This window comes from Neopelma chrysocephalum, unplaced genomic scaffold (genome assembly GCF_003984885.1).
Source record: "Neopelma chrysocephalum unplaced genomic scaffold, ASM398488v2 Primary Assembly neopelma1_97390, whole genome shotgun sequence".
NCBI lineage: Eukaryota > Metazoa > Chordata > Aves > Passeriformes > Pipridae > Neopelma > Neopelma chrysocephalum.
In genome coordinates, this window is record NW_020926031.1 from 3,115,074 (window position 1) to 3,140,704 (window position 25,631).

General features: G+C 36.1%; 1 protein-coding gene across 2 annotated transcripts in view; it reads right to left on the minus strand.

Moving 5' to 3' along the window:
* The window catches only part of DNTT (DNA nucleotidylexotransferase), an 87,586-nt gene that overhangs the window by 11,908 nt on the left and 50,047 nt on the right, over nt 1-25,631 (minus strand). Inside the window, exons 8-10 of one of the 2 annotated variants that reach the window (XM_027672087.1) lie at nt 20,882-20,984; nt 12,871-13,134; nt 11,354-11,437 (exon numbers count right to left, since the gene is read on the minus strand). In XM_027672087.1, coding sequence (XP_027527888.1) covers nt 11,354-11,437; nt 12,871-13,134; nt 20,882-20,984 — 451 coding nt within the window. The remainder of the gene's footprint in view (nt 1-11,353; nt 11,438-12,870; nt 13,135-20,881; nt 20,985-25,631) is intronic. The other variant, XM_027672088.1, reaches the window with a different exon arrangement.

Consider the following 25,631-nt stretch of genomic DNA (forward strand, 5'->3'; position numbering starts at 1 on the left):
CCTGATGAATTTAATTTATTTTTCAGTCCATCAAACTTCCATTTATATCTCTTTCCTGTAATTCTTTTTTCATGCCCCTTTTCAGTTTCTTCAACCAACCCAGATGCCTTTCCACAATGCAGCTGCTAATTAAATATATCCTTTCCATTCCTCATAGCTTTTTCCAGCCACTCTGCATTTCCTTGTCAAATCTGTACATCCACCACAGACTTCCCATTCTGACTCCCACTCCATGTGCCTTTTTCCTCTCCGGCCCTTGGCTCTTTCCTTTTCCAGTTTCCTCTCTACCTAGCCTCTTCTCAATTAACTTCATTTTTCTTTTAACAGAAAATATGAGATTATGTTACCTACCCCACATTTGATACCTTACCCCCTGCACACTGATTGAATAATTGAATTAAAACAATTGAAAATTATTGGGTCCGTACTGCTCTAGAGATTAAAATTAATAAAAAAGTATAGTCGAAATATTCAGGATCTACATCTACTTATGCATTTTGAGAGAGCTCTTTTCATTAGTAATAAAGGTTTCATTGAACTGCTCAAAAAACACACCAAACAAAGGAAACAACAATTAGGTATATTTATCTTTGTGTTAGATGTACAGCTTGCTATTACAAAGATATTAAAGGTAGTTAAATATATATATAAAAAAATATATATATGAATTACATCCACATTTTGTAAAAGCAAACAATCATAAGCTGTATGTGAAACATTTAAAATGCTAAGAGAACACTGAGGAGAAGCACGGTTTTGAAGAAAATGCATAATAATTTTTTAATTTAATTTAATAATTTTATAATTTTTTAATTTAAGGAATAGAGTAGATTATTTTGATTCTTAATTTTTAAAAATAGACCAGGTGCTAAAAGAACAAATCACCCAAATCACATATGCAATTTCCACTTTCCTGAGAGAGAGAAGAATTGGAACATGAATGAAGGTATGTGCAACTGTTTACAGTGACTCAGTGTTTAATTATAGTAATCACAGAACCAATTAGGTTGGAAAACACCTATGAGATCACTGAGTCAAAACTATGACCAAACATCACCATGTCAACTAGACCATGGCAGCAAGTGCCATGTTCAGTCTTTTCTTAAACACCTCCAGGGGTGGTAACTCCACCATCACCTTGGGTAGCCCAGTCCAATATCTAACTGCACTTTTGGTGAAGAATTTCTTCCTAATGTCCAACCTAAACTTCCCCAGAGCAGCTTAAGACTGTGTCTTCTCAACCTATCGCTATTTGCCTGGGAGAAGAGGCCAACCCTCACCTTGCTATAACACACTCTCAGGTAGTTGTAGAGAACACACTGGAAATCAATATTATAAACTTTGGATCTTTATGTTTACTGTACCTTTAATCCAGTCATTGTTGCAGACATCTAAAGCAAACTCTGCAGCTGCAGAATGTTTAATTCATCAAGATGTTCCCAAGGCTGACTATATCACCATTATAACTTTATAATTTTAGAGCAGCATCTGACAAAATAAGACTATAACATCCAAGTTTTAAAGAATCATAAAAAATGTTTCTTTAACTGTGCAAGTACTTTTGCAAGCATCTTTTTTCAATGAAAGATAGTGTGGAGTAAATGTGCTTGGATGACACAAACCAACTTAAAAAGAGTAACTATTGAATACACGGTTAAACACGTGAATATTACACAACTTTATGTAATAAAATGAGGTTATAGAACAATAGACAGCTCTTCTTCCTGGTGATACGTGTTTTTGAGAATTATCGTATTGGGTAGTGAAAGAAAAGAATCCCTGCTTGGAAAACAAAGCTGGCTTTTTATCTGGAAAGTTCTGGAAAGTCCGGATAACTGCCCAGCCATCTGCAATCAGTCTGGCTTCCTCAGAGCTGTTTCCATCCTCTAAGCCAAGTCACCACATGGACGTATGAACATAACTTTTCGCACCAACATGGTCACTGTCAGGTAAGCCATGTTTCACAATAAAAGCCACTGGCTTGTAACTGTAGAAGCCACAACACGGACTTAGACTAAGCCAGAGAAAAAATTGAATATCATGAGGGATGCTAGAAGATCGAGTATGTTGCCAGGCATGACTGGATGGGCTACCTCCTGCAAACACTGTGGTTGTCTGTGAAGCAGCTATTCTGGCAAAAGATGGGCAGTAGCAGAACTCAGCATCCTTACAGACACTCTGAAGCCAGCTCACCAGAGCACTACAGCCATAAAATACTAATTTACTGAGACTGTAATCACCACTGTAATTTGGCTTTAGAGATATATGCAAAGGGAGACAGGGTAAGCCCTGTCTGAAAAGTTAGTTAGGTTTTTCCTAAATAGGAATTCATTCTTCAGGCAACTGGTAAAAACTGTGCAATAGTGATGATGACTATTGAATGCATGTAAGCTTCACAGTGTGGAAGAAATCCAAAGATAAATTACCCCTTTCATGCTTATAATGGTTTCAGGAAGAAAAGTAAATATTCTCAAGAAAAAAGTAAATATTCTCTTAAAAAAGTTGGGATCACAGAATTTTACTATATTCAGTGTAACTGCACAGCAGTTAATAGCTTGCAAAGCTGGGTCCCATTACAAAGTTTTTGGTGCCCCTTGTGAGTTTGTTATTCAGAGCAGTTATATAAACCACCTCTCCTGTTATTCAACAACTAAATAACATTTAATGACATTCAAATTCACACAAGGTTTTTTAAATACAAAATTGTCATCAATCATCAATCAGTCATCTGTATAATGTCATATTTTTTCCAATATTTCTCTAGTAGAAAACATTAAGGGAGCTATTTTCCATCTTAAATTTACATAGGACATAAAATTAATAACTGCTTTCTGCTCCAATGACTCTTCAAAATAACACTGAGCTCATGACCCTTCTCTTACAAAAAAACATCAACCTACAATGTCAGTGCAAGAACATTCATATGCTAATAATTCAATTAATCTATTATACCCTAGGAAACCCACCTATTCTTTTGCAAAAAAGCAATGTTAATTATTTACATCATTTCATTTTGCTGCCACAAACTGCATAAAATAATAATTGGACTTAAAGGTGATTTTCTGGAATATTGTGGAAATATATGGGTTTATGTAAGATAAAAATCAGAATTTACAAGACAAACTCAATCCTCAGAACCCACAACAAGTTTGAGGATCTCCAAGGTGAGGGAGAGAGATACTTTCTACATGGCCATGATCTAGCCATGAAGCTGTCCCACATGCCAACCCTAGAAATCTCCTGCCACGAAACAGAAATTGAGAAAAGTACCTGAAGCAATTTAATGCATCCAGCCCCCCCACCCCATGACTCATTCAGCTTAACTTGCATGCTCAAAAGATAACAATTTAAGGAAATATATCACTCAGAACTTCTGGAAAAATTGAAATAGTTCCTGATTTATGCAAAGCTGGCTCTTAGTAACTGCTGAACAGTAAATGGCATCAAGAAAAATAAATATACTCTGAATGAAAGGAAAGAGCAATTGGGAATCCCACTGCACCTGAAACTCTATGAAGTGAGGAAGTTTTAAACCACTTCCTTTACTCTGAGGAATAGTTTCTAAATAGTTACCAAAATGTAAAAACAACAACAAAAACAGAAGCTTATTTTCATAGAGGTTCTGAAGTATTTGGAAATGGTACTAATTTTTAATTAATTCAGATAGAGAGTTCAGTTAGGAAGCAGTAGTAAAAAAGGTTGATAAATCCTGCATTTTAAAAAGTCAAATTTATCCAGGGTGTGAGTGGTAGGGCTGGGTTTTGCATCAAACAGTAGATCTTTCAGAAGCATCTTCTGTAGTTAAGTTTGGGGCATCCTCACAGCAAGCTGTACTGAGAAACATGATATATGGATTTTGCTGGCTGAGAACCACTAGAATGCAACTTCCCAGGATTGCCAGAGAAAAACAGTTGTAGGAAACAGTATTTCTACTTAATACATGTATAGTCACACAAGCATAATATCCTATTCCCTTTTGAACAGATCTAATCAGGACAACACTAATGAATTTCAGTTTGTTGGAATTTTCCTACTCACCTAAACCTGGGCGTGCCATAAAAATGATGTAATTATAAAACTATTGCCCTGAAAAAAATTCCACAATCCAATAGCATCTAGTTTACCAAGCACTTGAAAAAATCTAAGCGTATTTGAACTCTTGCCAGCTTGCATATCTTCTCAATAACTTACTTGACAGGCTACTGGGAGCCTGAGTTCAAATAAGTCATTTTAAATACTTCAGAGCCAGGATCCCCAGAGTTTATTGGCTTCATGAGCCTGGATCAGCCAGCCAAGTGAGCACCTCAGAGCTTGCAGCCCCAAGAGCTGTCTAATCTTTGGATGTTTGCAACAGTCTGATCTTTGGATTGTTTCCAAAGCTGAGATTTAGAAAGCAAATCCTTTTGCAGAAAGCGCCAACATTTTGACTTTCCCTCTGATTAAGAGAACAAGCAAATTTTCAAAAATTGAAATTCTTCATTAAACATTTGTTCTTTCTCCAAGTTATAGGGAGAGGTAAAATGCTGAGTGATCAGAATCTTTCATCAGGTTGAACTAGTTTATGCTGCAATGGTCAACTACTTATTCTTACTGCCTCTTTCCATCTTGGGAATCAAGTTTTACTGTCAGGAAATGAGATCAAGGAAGGCTAAACGATCTGCTTAAAACTACAGAGAAAATTTGGCTACACTGTGACAAAGTTGCAAGCTAGTAGTCAAACTTCTGAACCATCCTTGTTCCTTAGGCCATATCACAACAATATGTACGCTCTCTTAAGCTCACACAGTCATCACTTCATGCCAAATGTCAAAATCCCTTCTCGTGTTGCCTTTTGACAAGCCAAATTAGGATTAAAAGAGGGATCAGAAATCATTCAGAGAACAGAGAACATGAAAGCCTGAAAGTTGTTTGAATATGCCCTCTGATGTCACACATCTGAACTGGTACGTGATCCTTTGATTGACTGTAATCTTGTCAGTTTACCAGCCTGACACAACACCCAGTTACAAAGTGGTTCAAGAAAAGACAACCTTTCCCTTAAGCACTAACAGTTATCTAGGCTGTGTTTCCTCAGTGGGAGTGGAAGTTTGTGGGATAGCTGTTTCCACAATCATCAGTGTAAACATTCAGGTTCCAGTGACAGGCAGAGTATCCTTATAACCATGTATGTCAGGTTTTTTGGAAGCTGAAGAGTAACATTTTGTACCAGTGACTACACACAGACAACCAGAGGGAGCAGAAAGAGCTTCCAGCAGCCAAACTGCAGCAAATCTACAGCTGTTTATAACAAAGATTTGGTATTTGAATTGTATCTTCAAATGAATTAGCCATGAGGATTAAGAGGATCACAACGATCTGGTGTTTACGAAATGCAAGCTGCAACCTTAGACAACATCCAGGGATATGGAGTCAGAAAGAAAAAAAATCCAACATATTCATATTCCTGTGGAATTTTAAGAGCAACAAGCAATAGAACTGTTTTGCAGCAATGTCAAAGAGAAGCTAACAAATTTCAGAATAGCAAAAGTTAAAACAAAATCTGCTTAAATTAACAACACAGCTTCTCTTGGTGATGAAATTTTTGGAATATGAGTTTCAATGTATCACTTAGTCTGGAATCTAAACTACATTTAAAACTTAAATTTCAAATTCAGCAAAAAGACATAGCTTATGCCTTTCACAGCTATAGAACCTCTCTAGGTCACTCAGAATAGCTGACTGGGTCCTTTCAATACTGAGATAAGGAAGCAACTTCTCAAACTGACATTTTACACCACTAAGATGTAGCCCCCCTTTTTTTACAGACACGCCCTGGGTTTTGAAGTGGTATTCATACTACCTAGGAGGAAGTAGGCAACAGCATTCGAGTTTCAAAACTGAATGAAATAATGTCAAATTAAGAAGAAATGAAGACTTGGATGAGATTAATCATACAGATGAAGTAAAGGCACGAGGAATACAGACAGATAATAAGATGTTATATTTCTGATGCAGCAAACTTCAAAATTAAAGATGATGCTAAATTTAAAAGCTAACTGGACTGTAGCATTTCATATGCTGGTGAAGAAGGAAGTTTTTCCTTAAGTAATATTCTTATTGAAGAAAAGCACACACCTCAGTCTGAGAGCCATTTCACGGGAGAACAGTAATTTCACATTAAATCTTACCCATCCCCTTGACAAACAGTGCAAAAATCCAGTATCATAGAGTCCAGCTTCAGATACTCCCTTCTGTGTGACAAAGATACTCTGCTCTAGCTAACAGCACCAGAGTTGGTAAAGGAGCAACCAACAACCTTTGTGGTTCCTGAATCTTATTCCGGGTTGCTGATACTGTGAGAGGGGAGATGCACTCATAATTCAAGGACAGCTCCTTTAAGAATAGAAAGTCTGTGGTTTGCCAGCCACTTTAAAAATCACTTTAAAGATAATAAAACATTTAGTGAACGTAAATCACACATTTCTTGCATTTTCTTGTAAACAGATGATAGTTACTCAGATTAAAGACAGATATTTAAAAATAAAACAGTGTTAAGAGCTGTTATCTTCTTTAGTTAGATCCACTAGATCTCTCACCTCTCAAGATTTCACCCAGTTTAAAAGTTGTCAAGATATTGTCAAAACTTGCTAATGACTTCCCTAAACACCACAAACTTTTAATCATTTAAAGAATCGTGTAAAGAAAATGCCCTTCAAATCTCAGTATGTGGCAAACTGTATGTATGCACACACACTGAAAACTGCAGTTCAGACAGGGTACTGATGGACACATTACATAAAAAAATGAGATCAGCATTTGCACTCTTATTAGCTCCTGATTAGGTCTAGACACAATGCACATTGTAAGCAAAAATTCTTTATAGTGGGTTAAGGGATAATTGACCCTCAAGCCAACATGGAGGACTGTCAAAACAACCAGTGATCCCATAGTTTCCAGGTTAAGGACCTTAATTTTTCTGAGGAAGAAGCTACAGTTCAGCTGACTTGAATTATGGTTTACATAGAAAAATTAAATTCCTTTTTCCAAAAGCACTTCTACTTGACTTAGAGAGCATATTGTTCATTCATGAACCAGGAAAGTTTTACAATGAGAATTTTATTGGCATGTTCATAAAAGTGTCATGCCACTTGTAACAGCAATAATATTATAAGACATTGGGAACACACAATTTCTCTTTCTTCTTCATGACTGACCAACAAACTCCATTCTATAAGAGTGGGGATCATAGTAAGGTTTGACCCCCAGTTGATGTAAATCACAGAAACTACATACTTCAGGTTGGTATATACAAGCGCTGATTTCCACAGCTTTAGTACACACTTCTAAAGAGACACTGATTTGGACATCCACTCATCTTTTTATGTAAGAGAGGCTGACAGATAATTGGTAGCAAATTTTCAATTTTTTTGCCATAATTTTCCTACCAAAGAAAGATCTACAAAATGCCCTTTTTACTACAGAACTGAAAAAATCATTAGTTTGATAATTGCACACTGTCTTCCAAAACCAACAAATATATAAAAACAGTCACACTAGAAAGAAAAAAATAAATCAAGGCCGAGGAATAATTTCACAGTGTAACTTTGTAATGAGTCCCAGGAGAAAATATCTGTTCCTTTTGTTCCCCTCTGCAAAGCTACGTAATTGATTCCTAACCGTTGTGTTAATGCTCCCTATTCCTGTCAGAATCCCTTTGGAAATACATTAAAGTAACCAGGACTCTCTCCTGATGCAAGTCCCTTTGAATGCTGGAATCTGGGATTCTCTGACACACATCACATTTCAGGCAGTGGGCCAGTGTAAGCTTCAGTGCCAAAGGGCTGATAAATATTAATATAGAAGCATAAAGTATACTGAATTATATATTGGAATGTAGAACAAATCAGGAAACTGTTTTCTTTTATAATGAATGACATTCTTTTACAAGCACTGTTACATTCCGTCCAAAAAAACCCCAACAAAGTATATTTGCTATAGCATGGTTTATTATCTTCTTACACCAGCTTGCGAAATTTTAAACGATGACAGGCAAGTATTTTCAAGGAAAGGATTTGGTCTTCATCAGGATCAAGAATTAGTTTGACTCTCCCTGACCTTTCTATCCCTTTTGCTGTACACACACACAGACTAATAAAAGAAAAATGAAGCAGAAAGGATTTGGCCCAGCTCCCGAATTATAACCCAGTCAATAGCCCAGTGACAGTTAGAGAGTTGTGTGTGAAAGTTTGTCTGCCTGGACAGAGCAGGTGATATAATGTAACCTCCCTTCAGCAAACAAGGAGAGGAATATGGAAAAGATGTGATTCAGTTTTTACCTATGGTGCCTAATTAACCTTAATTAAGATTGTGTTGAGGGATCTTGAGCAGCTTGCACAAGGGATATCTGCTTCCTGATTGTTTTTAGCTTTGAGAAAAGAAGATTTCCTGCCACAAAGAGAAATGTTCTTATGAAAGACATATGCTCATGTTCCAGTCAAATTTTAAAAGATGGTACAGATAAAACATCCATGGTTTTAGTATTTTAATTTTTAAAGAAAAGCACTAGAATTACCATAAAGTAGATTCTCTACTCTTCATGATTAACTATTGAAAAAAACCAAAACCAACCCTAAACATTTCATGATTTGGGCATATGTTCCCTTGTGTAAAATTGCTAATTATTTTTATCCCTTATTTTAAGCTTACTAACCTGCTGATGCTAAAAATGAATCAACCTTGGCAGCCACACAACTTACCGCAAACTTTTCCTCTTCCACTCTGCATCATCATCTCAAATTCCACAGTTATAGACATCATAGCTGTATTCTGCACATTTCTGACTACATTACACACCAAATGGCAGTGGGGAAGGCTTTTTTATTCAAAATGTCATTTCTGGGAATAACTTAATACAAAATTGGAAAGTTTAAAATAATTTTTAAAACTTTTTTAATTTAACACATTAGATTATAAATATTAGAATACTTGCTGGGAAGTTGTCTCCCTGCTTCTTGTTAGAATGACACTACTTGATAAAAGACCCCATGTTAAGGAGATTATAACTTCAAGTGCTGCCTGATCGGAAATTTTGCATATTGCATATGTGGAACTTTCTTTGTGGAAAATTTCAGCTAATGTAATTTAGCTATTTCTGAGACTGCAGCAGAAACAAGAACAGCATTCTGCTGTGTCAACAGATTAACTTGACTTCTTGTTTCAAAATCTGTAGTACATCTGTGGTTTACAGCAAAAAAATAAAATGTGGAAGTAAACTGGCTGCATATGGGATTAAAGGAGAAATGGTAGACTTAGATATTGTGTGTGTGCATGATGACAGATGGACATTCAAAATCAGAGTCCCTCCCAGAAAGGGACAACTGAGCTATTCAAGTACTTCATTTGATATATGGAAATCCTAGATTAAGGATTTTATGGTCAAGATACTTGACGTTTGCCCTGAAGGTTTAGTCTGTTTTTTGTGGGTTTGATTTAGTTTGAGTTTTGGGGTTTTGTTTGTGGGGTTTTTTTTCCTTGCCCTTGTCAAGAACCCCTGTGTTATAATAAGGAATAAGGAAAATCTTTTAAGTTGCAGCGCATTGAGGAAGTGTAAGCTGAGACTCAGACATGTAGAAGGTGTGGAGACTGAGTTACAGCTAGAGCTGATGGTTTTGGGAAAAATGACACGGATACACATATTTCTTTGTATTTTTCAAAGTCACAAGACAGATACTACACAGGAGAAATTTCAGGTCAGGCACTGCAAACAGAGGGCCCTTGAAATCAGTGAATTTTTTGGGCCTTAAATCTTTCTCTGCCTCAGCTCTTTACAAGAAAATTTGGGAAGACAAGAGCATCTTTCTTCCCAGAGGACAATGTGAAGATAAACTCATCATTTGTCTGTGAAACATCCTGGCTAGTCCAGTGAAATACACATGGAAACTCAAATTTTCTTTCCCAGAAGGATTTGAATGGTATCACAGATAGAAAGCCATGATTTATGCTGTTAATGAATGAACGATGTCCATTTTGCATCTCTGAATGCCTCAGGTAAAAGCAGCGCATATGATACATACTCATACACCAAGCAGGAAAATTTTGCTGCACACAAAAAAATAAAACTGGCATTTCTTAAAATTCTCTGGTTTTCCCTAGTGCAGTTATCTGTTACACCCCAAAAGCTACTTAACAGAGCACATAATAACTTGCAGATAATAAATCTGCCATAATATCAAGACAGAGTTTATGTTTTGAATGCTTTCAAAATATATAAGACAGGCACAAATAAACCGACATCATTCTTGAGTTCATGAAGAAACATTCCCCTTGGACATTTGATAGCATATTTATCAATTATGTGATTTTATGTTTTCTTCTGAAGCATCTAGTATTGACAGTTGTTGGAGACAGGATACCTGACTAAATGGATAATTAGCCTGATAATTTCCCCAGATTTCTACATGAAATGAGGATGCCATAGCATTTGAACCTGAAGGCACGTATGGAGACAACTGAAATGGAGTGAGGGTTTAGATCACCACAAACAAGCAATGAGACAATACTGCATGTAAGCAGGGATGCTAAAAGCAGTCTCCATTGTATAAGGAATATATAGGAAAGATTAATGCAAAATCTTGACATGGTACTTTTGCCTTCCTCTATAATGACATCAATAAACATCTTCAATATTGATTTTTGCTTATTATTTAAATGGCCTGACACAGACACTAATACAAGTACAGACATTAAGCCAGATAAAAGCCAGATCAGTATTACTGCAGCCAAGAGCATTAATACCAGAAATTATATCAAATACTACCCAGACTGGCAAGCCTGACTAAACAGAATTCTACAGAGACTTCTGGATGCAGGGCTTTAAAAGCAGGATGATTCCTGATCTCTGCTTAGTGTTATACCCCGCAAAAACTTCCTCAAGACTTCCGGCTCAGCCTGTACCCATCAATATCCCCTCTTCCCTTGAAATATTAGCACAATACTGGTTGAAATTGTTCCTGAGGCACAGGAATGTTTCCTTCTGAAATGGGACAGTAAAGTATTTTTTAAAATACTTATAGATTAACTATCCTCAGTTTTGTGAAGGCTGCATAGTTCTTTCCAATCACCATTGTCTAATGTATGTTTCTTGTTAAATTTCAGAAATTACTTCATCAATGCCAAAAAAAGGCTTCCAGACTTACTTGTTCAGATTTAATCAGGTTCTGTCAGTGCAACTAAATCTTGTGAAGGTGGGACTGTTTTACCACAAAATAGATAATCAAGCTAAAAATATTCTATATACTTGAATATCAAAAATAAACAGGAAATGCAGGCTCAGAAATAAAAATACAACAGCTTTATTTCTGAGAATAAGCAGTACCTTTCTCCTGTCATATAACCCATGGTTATCCAATATCATCTTCCTTTCGTGACTAGCATATCTCCGCAAATCACGTCCAAATTCCTGGGAAAGATACAGCAAATATCAGCCATTCTGACAAACCAAAATCGTTATCCTTTGTATAAGAGTCCTAACACCAAACCATATAATAAATGAACATGTAAAAATTACCTCTATTAAAGGACTGCAGACTGATAAAACTCATCACCTGGAAGGACAATGTTTTGATACAGTCCATCACTTCAGTTGGTTAGTTGGGTACACTATGAGAAAGTAAGCCTGTGATGGGCTCCCACAGACTGTAGGTGAATTAGCTCAACAGGGAGTAGAAGATCAGTGAGGCAGAGAAAGATGAAGTCATCGCCCACTCAACCAAAGGGCCTCACACTGTGCATTTTTAGTATAGACACCCATCTACAGAGTTGAGAAAACGGCTGTTAAGTAGCCAAACACTTCCAGGATAAGAAAGGATCCCAAAGTCTGCAGAACTTAATCCAAGGTCCAAATAAACACATTTTGTTATCTCAGAAAGAAAAGTGACTGAAGTAACTCATAAGCTCAGTAGGAGAACACATCAATTTCAACATTTTGCCTGGTCTAAACCCTCCTGCTTCCAATTAACCTGGGTAGAACAGAGTGGCAATGCACCTGTACTGCTTCCAGCACATCAAAAAGATCATTCAGAGCAGGCTCACGAGCTCTCCACTGTACCATGTAATCACTCCCTAAGAAAATGAACATCAGAAGGCAAGCGTGTAGAACAGATTAAAAAAATAATTCTGTCTGGAGAGAGATTAATCATTTGAGGTTTGAGTTTGCATTTAGATAGAATTTTTTATTTTGAAAATAGTGTACTATTTTATATTATGCCAACTGACTACAGTGCCTATTGTGAAAATAGCTGTCATTTCAAGTTTTCTTAACTTATTAAAACATAAATCAAAATATTCTAGTTCAAAACTAATGTGTAAATTTAAAATTTTTCCAGTGTTTACAATTTAAAACAGTCAAATAAAATGCAACTGAAACAAAACATTTTATCTAATCCGAAAAGAAGGATGTCAAATTGCTTTCAATTTCCTACAAACCAAATTAAGTTCCAACTCAGAACATCTATTCCTCAAATGTTTAATTTCCTGTAAAACTCTATGACACTTTCCAAATCATCTCTCTGCTCGGTAACCATTTAAATTGCTTGTTAACAGAAGTATGATGCAAAAAGACAACACGACTGACTAAAAATCTAGCCCTCCAGTCCATGAACCTAAACACTAAGCTTCAAGGAAAATAAATGTTAACTCCCTTAGAGAGACATCCATAAATGTCAGTGATGAATTCATCAGCTCCCAACCTATGACCAGGGGTTGATGACAACATAAAATGTGATGTTTGGAGATCAGGAACATTTTTTAAAAATCCATGAACTCTGAATGGTCCTGCAACAACAAAAATAGGTTATCAATGCTAGGAAAACTTAGGCTGTTGTGATTACTTACCCTGGAGCCTGTCCAACCTAACAGAGCATATGCATATTGCTCAAAGGGGGTTATGACCAGATCCACACGGATTGCTTTCCAGTCTTTGACTTCTGCCATATCCGATTTTTTTGACATGTTGTAACTGCTGTTGTCAACTCCTGGTTGATATAATTTTAAAATTGTAAAACACTTCTGAAAATTATCCATGGCATCAACTTTTCTGCTTGGTAGTTGTTCTTCTACAAATGTTGATTCAATGATATCACAATATAGGAGTAAGCCCTAAAGAGAAGACATTGCTCACATTGAATTGCTGGACTGGTTTTACCATCATTCCAGAGTTTTTAGACAGTTGTCTCAAAAATTCATGCAAAATGTAATTTCAGTAAACAGAGAACTGTGCCATGCCAAATCTGGGCTAAGCAGAGGCATGAAACAGCAGCAGCTTCTGAAAAAATATTAGCAGATCATTTGAGGGAAATCTGCACTGGGAGACATCTGACAGTAGTGATACCCTACCCTGTACTAAGGAGACAGTATTTGCAATTCTTCCCCCCAACCCTTTTGTCCTATGCCTTTTGTAGTTATGTCAACAGAAATTTCTGAGTAAGGATCAATGTATTCCCACATGGCAGACATCTGGAAAAGCCAATTAGTCCAGAGCACAGTCTTTTTGACAGATTCCAAACTGAGCATTTGGACTGTATTTGTTGCATGAGGTTTCCTTGTGACAAGGTCTGGAGTCTCTAGAGAGATGCAAGGGCCCTGACCATGTCTGTTCCTTGAAGGGAGTGCACATCTCTTTGGGTCCTTAGATCATTTTTTTTGCTTCTGCTTTAAAATTCCTCAAATGTTTACATATTCTCCCTTCTCCAGACTAGAAATTCTTATATTAGTCTCACCATCAAAAAACACGGTCAAGAATGCCTCCTGACTGTTAATTAACACATCCCTTAATATGTAGTAAAGAATCATATTAGTTTTGTGTGTTTTTTTTTAATTGCAACATTGAACTGAGATTGTATAGAAGTGGTTGTATTTGATGGCTGTTGGTGGTTAATTACAGTGGTCTTCAGATCAGACCTTTTATGATCACAAGTAACAATGAACTGATTTTTTGGAAAAATAACTCCATATTAAACACCAGATTTTGATTATTTCTTTTATATAGTGCAAGTGTGGTAACTTTACAGGATAATATGTTAAATGCCTTAGAGAATACTTTACAGCAGTAAAATTACTTTCATCGCTCAGAGCTATAATTCCGACCAAAAAAAAAGCATAACAAAAACACTTAACAAGATATGATTTCCATGAAGAGACACTGATAGGTATTATTACATTTTCAGCCTCCAGGTTTTTGTTGATGATAGTTTCAAATTAACAATCCCATTATTTTACTGGAAATCTGTTACAGGCTGTTTTGTGGGTCACTGGGCTACCTTTTTAGTGATGACTATTTGATTTGAATTGACATTCTTTCACTTTGGGATTTTTCCTGGTTATGAAGATTTATTATAAATCGATATGAGAAAACTCTTTATGTAGCTCCTTCTCTTGGATTACTAGTTTCCAAGTCTGCTGAGTTGAAAATGCTTAATTTTAGCAGGTGCTTGCTCACATCCATCTTTAAAACAGCAATTTTTTCTTAATTTTACCCCAATGTCACAAGGCACTGATGCTTGCAATTTCCAAATATAGGCTCAAAACAGCTGTTGAATGTTAATGCTTATTATCTCATTCTTTTTTGATGAAACTATGCCTGCCTTCAGATTAATTTTGTTGCTTTTAATGCTAACAGAAATTATTTCAATCTCATTGATCACCAGCCATTAATTGATGATTTCAAACTTTGATTAAGCACTGACATTCTTCCCATTCTCTATAAAAATCTTTTACCTACTTAATCAGTACTTTCTTGACTTTTGCTTCATTTTTCTTTTTGCTCTTTGAGATTTGGGGCATTACCTAATATATCCCAGAATGAATCTAAATAATTTATTTCCCTAGACAGAAGCTTAACTAGATTGAGTTTTGGCAAAGTCTTATTTCATAGTTCCAAATACCTACATTTCAAGTACCTGTATGGGGTTTGTAGACTGTGTGCTCAGATTTATACCAGTTTTATACACTTGCCACAGCCTGTATCAGTCTTTGTGTACTCTGTTTACATGAAGTTGAAATCTCCTCAATTCTGGTGCAAGAAATCAGGAATTAAAGCTCATCTTTAGATGGACTACAAAAGGAATGGAATTCCTACTGTAGGTGGGAAGCCTTAGTAGGATTTTTCTGATCACTTGGGAAATCCATCAAGATATTACTGCGTGCAGTGGTATCTCTCTTCATGGACAAGCATGAAAGCACCTAGGGAGTTTTTTTGTCTCAGTGAGATCTGGGGACAGTCACACATGGCCACCAGTACCCCATACTTGGACTTTTAGCCTGCAAGCTCTTGAGGAAATAGTATTGTGTATTACCTTGGCATAAAACAATCAGGCTTTTTAAGACATTCATGTTTAACTTTTACTTATATATTATATCCTCTGCTTCATCAGTATCTTAATTCTATCACTTAGCTATATTATCATGTTATAGACAATGTCTTCTAAGCTTTTTCAGAGTAATTTTTTCCAGCTTTCAACTCATTACAGGAATATGTAGTTGTAAATGAAAACAGGGTAAATTTGACATGTAAGTCTTTGCTATATTGCCCACACCATAAATGAAGGAATTTCCTTTATCTAAAGCCATCCTGGATAGCACACTCACTAAAGATCCTTCCTTTGAGATCTCTCACCTGCTTGAAGAGTACAAATTCTGCTTGTTAAACCAGTGTTTAAAGATGGGTGTCTTCTATATATCTTTTTTTGTTTCTCATCCTATTTTCATATTTAGGAATTTAAAGGCAACACTCCTTGTGGTCCATGAGATTTTACATCAAGCAATCATGAAGACATTACAACAATTCAGAATCAGAACCTTCCTACTGCTGTTTCCCTTTGCTGACCATGTTTTCTACTTGAACATATTTTAAGTATTTGCAGGTGGCCATGGTTGACAAGTGTGACTATAAAGATATTTTATGACTACCTCTCTCTGGATTACACTGTACTGTTTTTTCATAGTTTGTTGTCTGGGCAATTTCTAAAGCTGATAGGAAGAGCAAGAGAGTAATATCTCTCTGTAAATATCTACCTCGACTTAAAACAAATGGTATGAGGCAACAATTACACAAGTGCTGAATTCAACAGGCAATTGAAACCTGACTCAAAGTCAGAGTATCACCTTTAAATAGGAGCCAAAGCCTAGGTCATATCCATTGGGATACTGTTTCAAATTAACCTAATTTGATTAGGCTCCAAACGTCACCATCACTCCAAATTATGCTGAAATGGCACTTCTGTACATTTTGAAAAAGCATTGCCCGAAGGGGCAGTCAGCTATGAAGAGTGTGTGAAGTTCTGGCCACTGCAAGCTGCAGAAAGGGAGCCTTCTCTTTATTCTGTGTCTGGGAATCTGCAGTTCTTTGCAAATATTGGCTTGATCTATACACCATAAAGCGCTGTAGACCTTGTTTACACAATCTAGTTTTAAAATGTGGGCATCTTAATTTCTCAAATTTACGACGCCATAAAAACCAAATGTGTTTTTTTTTTAGGACAATTATGTTAATACTCACAACAATTTTCCATTTTTAGAATGATTATGCACTTTTACTTAAATATGCTGAGTGCTGGCACATCAATAGCATTGATATGGGAGTAAATCCATGATCAAGCTGAGGAAAAGTATGACTTTTTTAGAAAAATATTAAATCAATTGCTGAAAAATCAATCCACATAAAGTCACTAGAATTCTCTGTAATTTTTAGTTAAATGAAATCCTCTTCCACTTTTAAAGTTACATGCTGTCATTGCTCATAATTGTTGGTAAGTGGGATCATTTTACATCATCTGAAAGTGTAATCCAGTATGTTCTTGCAAAATGTATATATGTTCTTGCTCTAAATTTCTTTCTGAGATGGTTTAATGAAGTGAAAATGGGTTTCTTTTTTTTCAGTGAAATGCCTATATCTAATCCAAAATAGAATGTAGCATGTTAATTCAGAAAAATCTCTACCTAGGTGAGGAATTCTATAAAGTGGAACAGCTCAAGAACTGATGTCTGGGAGCAATCTGGCCTGTTAGGGTGAGGATTCACTAGAAAATGCATGAAAGGCTTGATCAGCAATACAAAATTTTGCAGTTGCTGCATAACCACGCAGCTGCCTTGGTCCCTTTTCCATTTTGAAGTTCTCTGTGCATCAGAGTGGTCTATTTCTGAGCATGTCCAGAGCAGTCTGGTTATGAGAGCAATGGACAGATCAGCACTGGAGTCCATGAGTGAACATGTTCACCTCTCTATGCCATAAGCATTTGCACTGGTGAGCAAGAAAGAGACAGACAGACAGATGGGGACTTATACATACTCACCCATACAATACAATACACCCTAGAAAGATCACAGTTCTTAAGAACACCACTATTACTCAGATCTTCACTTAGATCACAGTAGGAAATGGAATGCTTCTGACTACTTTATGCAATAACCTCAAAAGCAGGATATTCAGATTCAGCCCTATACTCCACGTAAAGCAATTTAAGCAAAGTTCTCTCATGTCCAGGGCTCTAACCACCTTGCAATAGTCTATTTTAGATAAGTATTTCCTCAGCTTCTGCTGAAGCTGAGCCAGAACAAAATAAAAAAATTCCTAATGCATCAAGAAGGAAGGTGAAACAATATGTGTTCACATAGAAGCTCTGCATCCTTTTGAATCCTTTTATCTGAAACAAAAAGTTCTTTGCTCTGGCTTCTTAACAATTTCTGTGTCTTGCCTTAGAAACAGGTTTTGCTGCTGCTCAAATCCAGTTGTCACTCAATAATGAATGTGCCGCTGTTCTGTGAAGACTGTTTCCAAAAATCTGTTTCCAGCAATAGAAAAAAATGAGACTCATTACTTGCTCCTTACCATTCTCTTTAAAGGGACATCAAGCCTTCCCCTTCCTGATCACGTCTATTCTAGAGGTCAATTCTAGAGTTTAAATTGGATCACTAATATACTAAGTAAGCATAGGCAGGCATTTACATTCCTCATTTTCCTAAAAGCCAAAAGAAGAATGCAACATTATACTTACATGAATACAAGGGGAAAAACTGAGAGCAGGAATGCCTGTAGTAACAGTATCTCTTCCTTTGTTGAAAGTATGTACATAATAAGAAGAACAGTGCTAAATATAGTTATATGTTTTCAGCAAAAAATTAAAATATTTTTTCACAGTATGTGAATGAAGCTACATCGACACAGATGGCTCAGCCTGCTTGCCCACAGACTTTCAAGCTCTAACCCACAGAGGTAATTTCCTACTTTCTTTATGACACTTTTTGGAACCATTAAAACCATAACCTGTGTACTGCATCACAGCTTTTCCATTTTGCTGCTCTGCTTTGAAGACTTTGTCCTCTCTGTTCCTCAGCCCATTTATTTGTGGTGATGCTGCATCAAAGACCATGATGGTGTTGATTTAGCCACTTTGTTTTCAGCAGCTTTCAATGGAAGGATCCTGTTACATTAAATTTTTCAGCTAAGAAAAAGGCCCTTTAAACTATTTAAATAGGCTGAGGTCCATAATTTAGAAGTTAAACATTATGGAATCCTTCACTAAGAGCTGCCAAAAGCAAGTCAACATCGTGACCTCGGTGATGTACTTTGATGAATTTAGGCTTTGAAGCAGTAGTATGAAAGTAGAAAGCTGTGAAGCAGACAACTGCAAAAAGTATAAAAGTACTTTAGTTTTGGGGGTTTTTTTGTGTCTTCCTCTCCCCCTTAGAAATCAAAGGTAATAAAAAAGGCAAGAGGTGTATAATTCCCCTTTCTTTTTTTGCATTTTAATTTTGCTGGAAGGTTATTTTTTAGTAGAGCCAGTAAAAGCCTGTATATTACAAGTGCCACAGTACAGAGGCAGTAGAGCTAGCAGTATAAACCATAAAAAGTCTGGAGGACAAACAGAACACAGGAAGTATTTGTCCACAGCTTTAAACTATTCCCAGCTTGTTTGGGTTTTGTTTCTATGGCCATTGTGCATCTCTGCTTCTGACATGTTCTTCATCCTGGGATTTCTAGAGGAATCCTAATATTTTTATCAAACTCTTGGCCACCCTTGATGTCCCATACTCTGCCTGCACTCCCTTCTGCCAAATTGTATCCTTAACAAGAAAATGAGAAAGAATTATTCATTTTCTATTTCTTTCCTTTCAATTCCATTTAATGAAAGCAGCTCAGAGTGAACTGAAAGCTTCAGTAGTGGTCAGAATTCTCAGATTTGCTGATCTGAGAATTACTCTTCTCCATATAAGTGGAGAAGAAAGTATGAAAGGCTACACTCAGGGCAGGCTCTAGCCTTGGTCTGTCGTCACGTTCCTTTCCACTGTATTATAATAAACATGATTTCTGGAGGACGCACATATGGCTTCCTAGAGATTCAAGTGTGCTTAATAAGGTAAAAAGACCCCTTCCAAGAAGAAAGGCAACTTTTCTCAGAGTAAAGAGAGTAGAATGACTGCAAAAGAACCTGTACATAAATACTGAAATGATAAAAATAGAGTATCTGCTCAGCATTCATTAATCGCTGTAGCTTCATTGCTTTTATTTGGAGTACTCTAAATTGTACCTGCTAGCAATCTACTACAACACATACACTTTCCATACAGACTTAGGATAGAAATGAGAGAAATATAAAAAATCAATAATAGTCCGTTAACATTTCAAAGACCAAAAATCAACTGGAGGAAGAGGAATTCAGATAATGTATTTTATCAGGAAAAAACAAGTTTGAAGCCCTTCCATTAAAGCCAGCTGAAAGATTTTGACCATCTTGAAACAAAAAAGTTATAAAGTCAGATAAGCTTTTGTCTAGTTGGATGTTTTTAATGTCTTTCATGTGTTAACCTATTATACATTAATTAAAGTACACAGCTCAAAATCAATTCAAAAGCATTCTCTCCAGGCTATCTGCACTGAAAACTGACTTGACTTAGCAGTGAGGCATTTGATGATTCACCTCAAAGTGGTGGCCTTTTACTTGTTGCAGTGTACTCCATTCCTTTGAAAAGGACCAGTAGCAAATGTTGAAAAATATCTTAGCTGGCTAGAAAGGTAAAAGAAAAAACAAAAGTTTATTATTCTCAACATAATATATTTTTCTGACTTGGGAATATTTTTAGCTACCTTCAGCTACTATAATTCAGACATTTCCAACTTTAAAGTTGCTTAAAACTGAAGAGAGCTGAATAGAAAAAATAAATAAATAAAACCAACAACAATCAACTAACCAACCAACAACAACAAAATAAAAAAGCCCCACAGCCTTAGATGAACAATTCCTCTATGAAATCATAGAATCATAAAATCATTTGGGTTCGAAGGGACCTCAAAGATATGTGCACTCTTCCAAACACAAATATCTAGGAAAACTATGTCAATTTTCCAATGCAGGTCAGGAAAATTGCTAATTTATGGTTTGAAAGGAAGCCAGAATTCCAGGGCTTGGTACCCAAGCTTTCAGACTTACTCACTTCACACCACTACACTTAAAACTGCATCTCCATGAAGTAGCTTCCCTTGGGAGAGCCTGTTCCCATCACAAGGAGAAATTAAACAAATACAGTTTTGTTTAAAAGTATAAGAATAGTGTTTCTGTGTCACTCAAAATTCTGCGTAGCTTGATTTCTTACCTCTGACCAATTGTTTATTCTTAGGGTAAGATATAATAGAATGTGTGTAGGGCACTTCTGATATAACCTTCAACTCTAGCATACAGAGCTGGAGGATGCACCTAGATCATCATGATTAATAACCAAATAGAACAATAACTAATTTCAAAATATTGCAGTCAACTGTAAAAAGGACTGTAACGTTCTTTAAGCAGTGTGTAGGCTTAATTCAGTGGAGTTTAAAACATCTCTCCTTGGCCGAATATTCTTTAGTTCATACCTGCTTTTTCCATAAGTCAACAACTTTATGCAGAAGTTCATCATCTTCTCTTGGTCCTGGGTTGGTGATCAAAAAATCAATGTCATGTCCCATCTTCTTACCCCTAGAAGTAATAAATAACAAGAGACTAAAAGAGTTAAGTTCCTGTTGAATTTCACACTGCTTTCAAAGAGAATATTTTTGCTGCATTATAAAAAAAGTTTGCAGAAAAAAAGTGATAGCAGTGCTACTTGGAACATAATCAAAATGGAATCTTCTATTTCTATTATGGGGTCTATCAGTGTTCTTTTTTAAATAATAACTTAAGCTTTTTGATGTATTTCCTCTCTTTTTCAACTACATACTACAGATCCATTTGCAGATGTTAAATCTCTATCTTCCCCTTAAGTCTCAGAAAAGAAGGTTTTAGTCATCTCTGGATAAAAAAAAAGCATAATCAAAATACCATGTTACGTATTATGAATCCAGTGCAGTAACAGTAGATAAATTTGCCAGTCTGACTACCACAGGCTTAAACATTTTTCTTTGCTTTTGATGGACACTTTAATGTACAAAACTGTGATTATGAATAATTTTATTGTTTCTTTTAACAGCAGATATAAATCCTCTGAGTATTTTGCATTTTTTCTCTTTTAAAATATAACAATGCTTTTTGCAGAGACTGAGACTGGTAGGGGGTTTTTTGAGAAAAGTTCATCCTTAATATGAGTAAAGCTTGTTTATTACACAATTAAATCCATGTGCACAAAGTTTAATTGCAAATGTCTTAATGAAAAATTATGTCATGACCTTTTGTTTTTCTCTACTTAAGTCTAAGCATTCAGATTGCCTTTCATCCACTTACCAAATGTTTTAAACTAAATTAAGATGTAGCTATCATTTGAAAACAGGTCAAAAGCATGTTATTGGAATGTTACCCTTCAGAATTATAAAATATTATTATAAAAAATTTATCTTACAGTGCAGTTCATCTGAGGATTGTAGAAGGTTTTCATTTTGGTCTAAATTGTACAACAAGAACTGCATACACATCGATTTATTGACTGTAATCAGGCCAGCCTTGTGAGAAAGGAGCAAAGGAGGTATTTCTGCTACTAGGTGCATTATGGAGGTGGTGGAGTAAGCACACGAAATCTGGAGTAGTATCACCTAAGTGTAGTGCATCTCCAAATGTTTCTCATGTGTTTATGGGAAAATCTGCTCTTGCTGATGTTCACAAGGGTACATGATGTTATAGCTCAGATGTCTTTCAGTCAACACTATGTCAAGTATTCAGAGAACTTGTGAACTGCTATACAAGCAATGAAAACAAAAACTCTGCAAAATAAAAGATTTGCTTTTCTTTTTTTCATGAAATAACTTATTCTCTTAAAATAGCGCCTGAAACTAAACCTGATTTCCTAAACTTGGAAATTTGTAGGAACAGAACTGATAGGCAGACTTGTCAACTGCCATTTGTGTGACAGGAAATCTTCAAACTGATGGAGAGTTGAACGGCATCAGCGGAAAGATGTAAGGAGATGAAAGTCCAGGTTTTGCATTTGACAAGCAGTCTAACTCACTATAATGCAACTATTGTGCCACGTCTGCAGCAAAGTCAAAATTGCTTAAACAGGTGAAAAAGATTTCAAAAGAAGTTTCAAACAAAACATCAGTCTAGGCTTAGAAACTGAACAGCAATTCAAAGTCAAGGAATCAGAAAACATTTAGCATTCCATGTAACACTTCCTAAGTTGTTTTGTAGGATGCCATTCATTATCTCTCAAATTACAATAATAATGCACAGCTCTTACAAAGCACTTTTTACTTGGATGTCTCAAAATGGTTTTTTTTTCAAAAGGAAGGAATTTACTGTTCTTATCTTAGAGATACAGAGTGGCATAGGAAAATTTGCCTAAAATTATCAAAAAGAAAAACAACAAAAAACCCCGAAGAAATTAGAAGATGGTAGAATTGAGAGCTGATTCCCAATGCTTCCTCAACATATACATATTTTAGGTTACCCACATCTAAAAAATCCTGCATCAATCCAGCCATAAAACCTTAGGAAACCCAAGGTATTTCACTGGCCATCTCTTTTCCAAGACAGAGAGCATTTATTTAAATCGTTGTTTTTTGTGAAGGTTGAGAGTTTAAATCTCAAATAAAAGCACACACTATAAAATATTTATTATTGTCAGAGTTATATTTCAGGTTCTTGTTGAACTAATACATATTGGATTAATTTTTGACTGAATCTGTAAGGCTGGAACATTTAGTTACTGGAACATTTAGCCTAATTTCCACTATTATTCTTTAACAAATAAGGTATTTCATCCTAAAAGGATGTATTACTTTCCCTAAAATAGAAAAAATAATGTAGTAAATTAAAAACCTGTATAATATATGGTGCTCACAGCTTGCAAATCATGCAAAAAGGTGCAGTAAAGTGTACATAGATTCAGACCATCCTTCTATTGAAGCTGAAGGGAAGGTGGCCATAAATTTCAGCAGAGTAGGGTTTTTCACACACACACACATATATGTACGTATGCATTTTTGTGTGTAAACATACAAACATGAGTATTTATAAAAATACATAAAGGGCACATAGAAAGGGATAGTACCAAGGTGCTCTGTCCCCAGCTCAGAAAGTATGTAAACACATGTATTTCTAGCTAACTATATACCTAAATATTAGATATGACACAGGACTTGATTATATTCTAGTTAAACACCATGGTCCCAGATATATGGTCTTCAAATGGGTTATGAAATTCCAGAATGGATCTAATGGAGTGCCTCAGAGATGAAACCTCAAGCTTTTGTTCATTCCTGAAGCTCGCCAAGAGAACTCTGGAGGCTGTAGTCTTTTTCAAATCCCCACCACATTCAAAAGAGCAGGCTCCTTGCACAGGGCTACAGACAGGCTCTATCATGATCTAGAGACTGAAGGGACTTAAGTAAGCATCATTTATTTAAAACAAAAACAAACACTTCCTTTGAAAAATAAACACCAAATTGATACTATCACTGCCTGGTTTTGTCTTGCATTTGGTAGCCCAGTATTTAGTACAGGGATTCCTCATCTTTTTATTGCCTTATTTTTCTCAGTTAGGAATATTGGCATTGGTCCTACTTCACAGGAGGCATCTCCCTCAGTCTCTTCTCCTTCTGCCTTGTTCTGGGGTACAGTTCCAGGACCAGAGTTCAGAGATAGCATTTGGGTCCATGCCAGCGTCCACAGGTTATTTACTTGTTATTAGCTATTGAACTAGACCCACTCAGCCAGGAAGGAGAACACCATTTGATGTTTACACAGCCAAGTTATTTGTCATTCACTGGCTGTTAAACACAAAACACCGAGCCAGTGCTTGGTACAGGAAGCAGAGTCTTAAGAGTTTTCCTCTCTAAATAGGCATCCTAGTCAGTACATGACATTGCACACTCTCTTTCAGGATCTACAAAGCTCCCATTTTTCTCTTCAGGGTGGCATAAATCCATTAATGAATTGTGGGAGATGTAGGGATTTGATTCTGGCACACCACTTTTTACATGCTCTAATCACAAGGATTTTATATAAAATTTGAGTAGTATTTTAAAAATAAAAAGAGCTGCAATGGCATTTTAGTAAAAATAATACACACCCTCTTAATGTGCATGAGAATTGCTCAGACTGTGTCTACTTTCTAGGCCTCCTGTGAGATGACAGTGATGATCTGTCCAGTTGCTACATTCTACCTGGTTATAAGCAGGATCTGAGAAATGACTTGCTTATTCCTGGAAATGCTGGGGTTCTGCTGAAACAGGAGCGTAGATGCCCCCAGGAGCAGAGCAATCAGGGACAGGACTGGGCATTTCAGGTTTCTTAGGCTCTGAACCAGAAAAGACACAATCGAGTTTTGGATTTTCTATTCAGATCCACTTACATCATCTTTTTCTTTTCTTTAAATCCAAACCTAAATCCTTGCTAGAGCTATAAGAAAACCAGCACCTTGCAGAACTGAAATTGCAGCTTAGCTTTTGTCCTAATCATTTATTCAAGCTTGAAGAGTATAAAAGACAGTGCACTGTTAATTAACTATGTTCAATTCTTGGCTGACTAGACTTGCATAAAGCTGGTATATGCTTCTCAGTAGTCAATTAATTATCTTTAGGGTTGTCGGAATTTTCTTTTTTTTTGTTGTTATTAGATTCCAAGTCATCAAACATTACAATTAAAACCTAAACATTTGAATGTGTGGCAAAGAATAATCGTATTGTCTGAATCTACAATGACAACATCTGCATGATTAGAGATTTAAGACATTTGCGGCCCAGTGACTGGTGCAGTGATTCCTCATCTTTTTATTGCCTATAAACATTTAAGAGTAGTGTGTGTGTGTGGAGTATTTTGAAATACCAAGATAGTACGTAATGGTTAAGCCGTCCAATGACAATTCTGATAAACTGACTTCAGCTAAGGAAAGATGGACTGACATTTCTCAACTACTCATAAAACTTCACCAATGGAGGAGCTTAAACCAATTTTTGCAGCAATGAGTTATGTGTCAAAACCCTGAAAAACCACTTACTAATCTTTTTGCTTACACAGGGTTCAAGTGGATACAGAAGATGATACTGTATTCCATGTGTGTTTGCATCAGGTAAAACTGTAAGCTGTTCTTAACCTTGCAAATCCTTGAAGTGTGTAAAATACAAAGTAAACATCAACAGCTTATAAGAGTAACTGCATCTCCTGCTCAGGCACATTTCTAGGAAATATAATCAT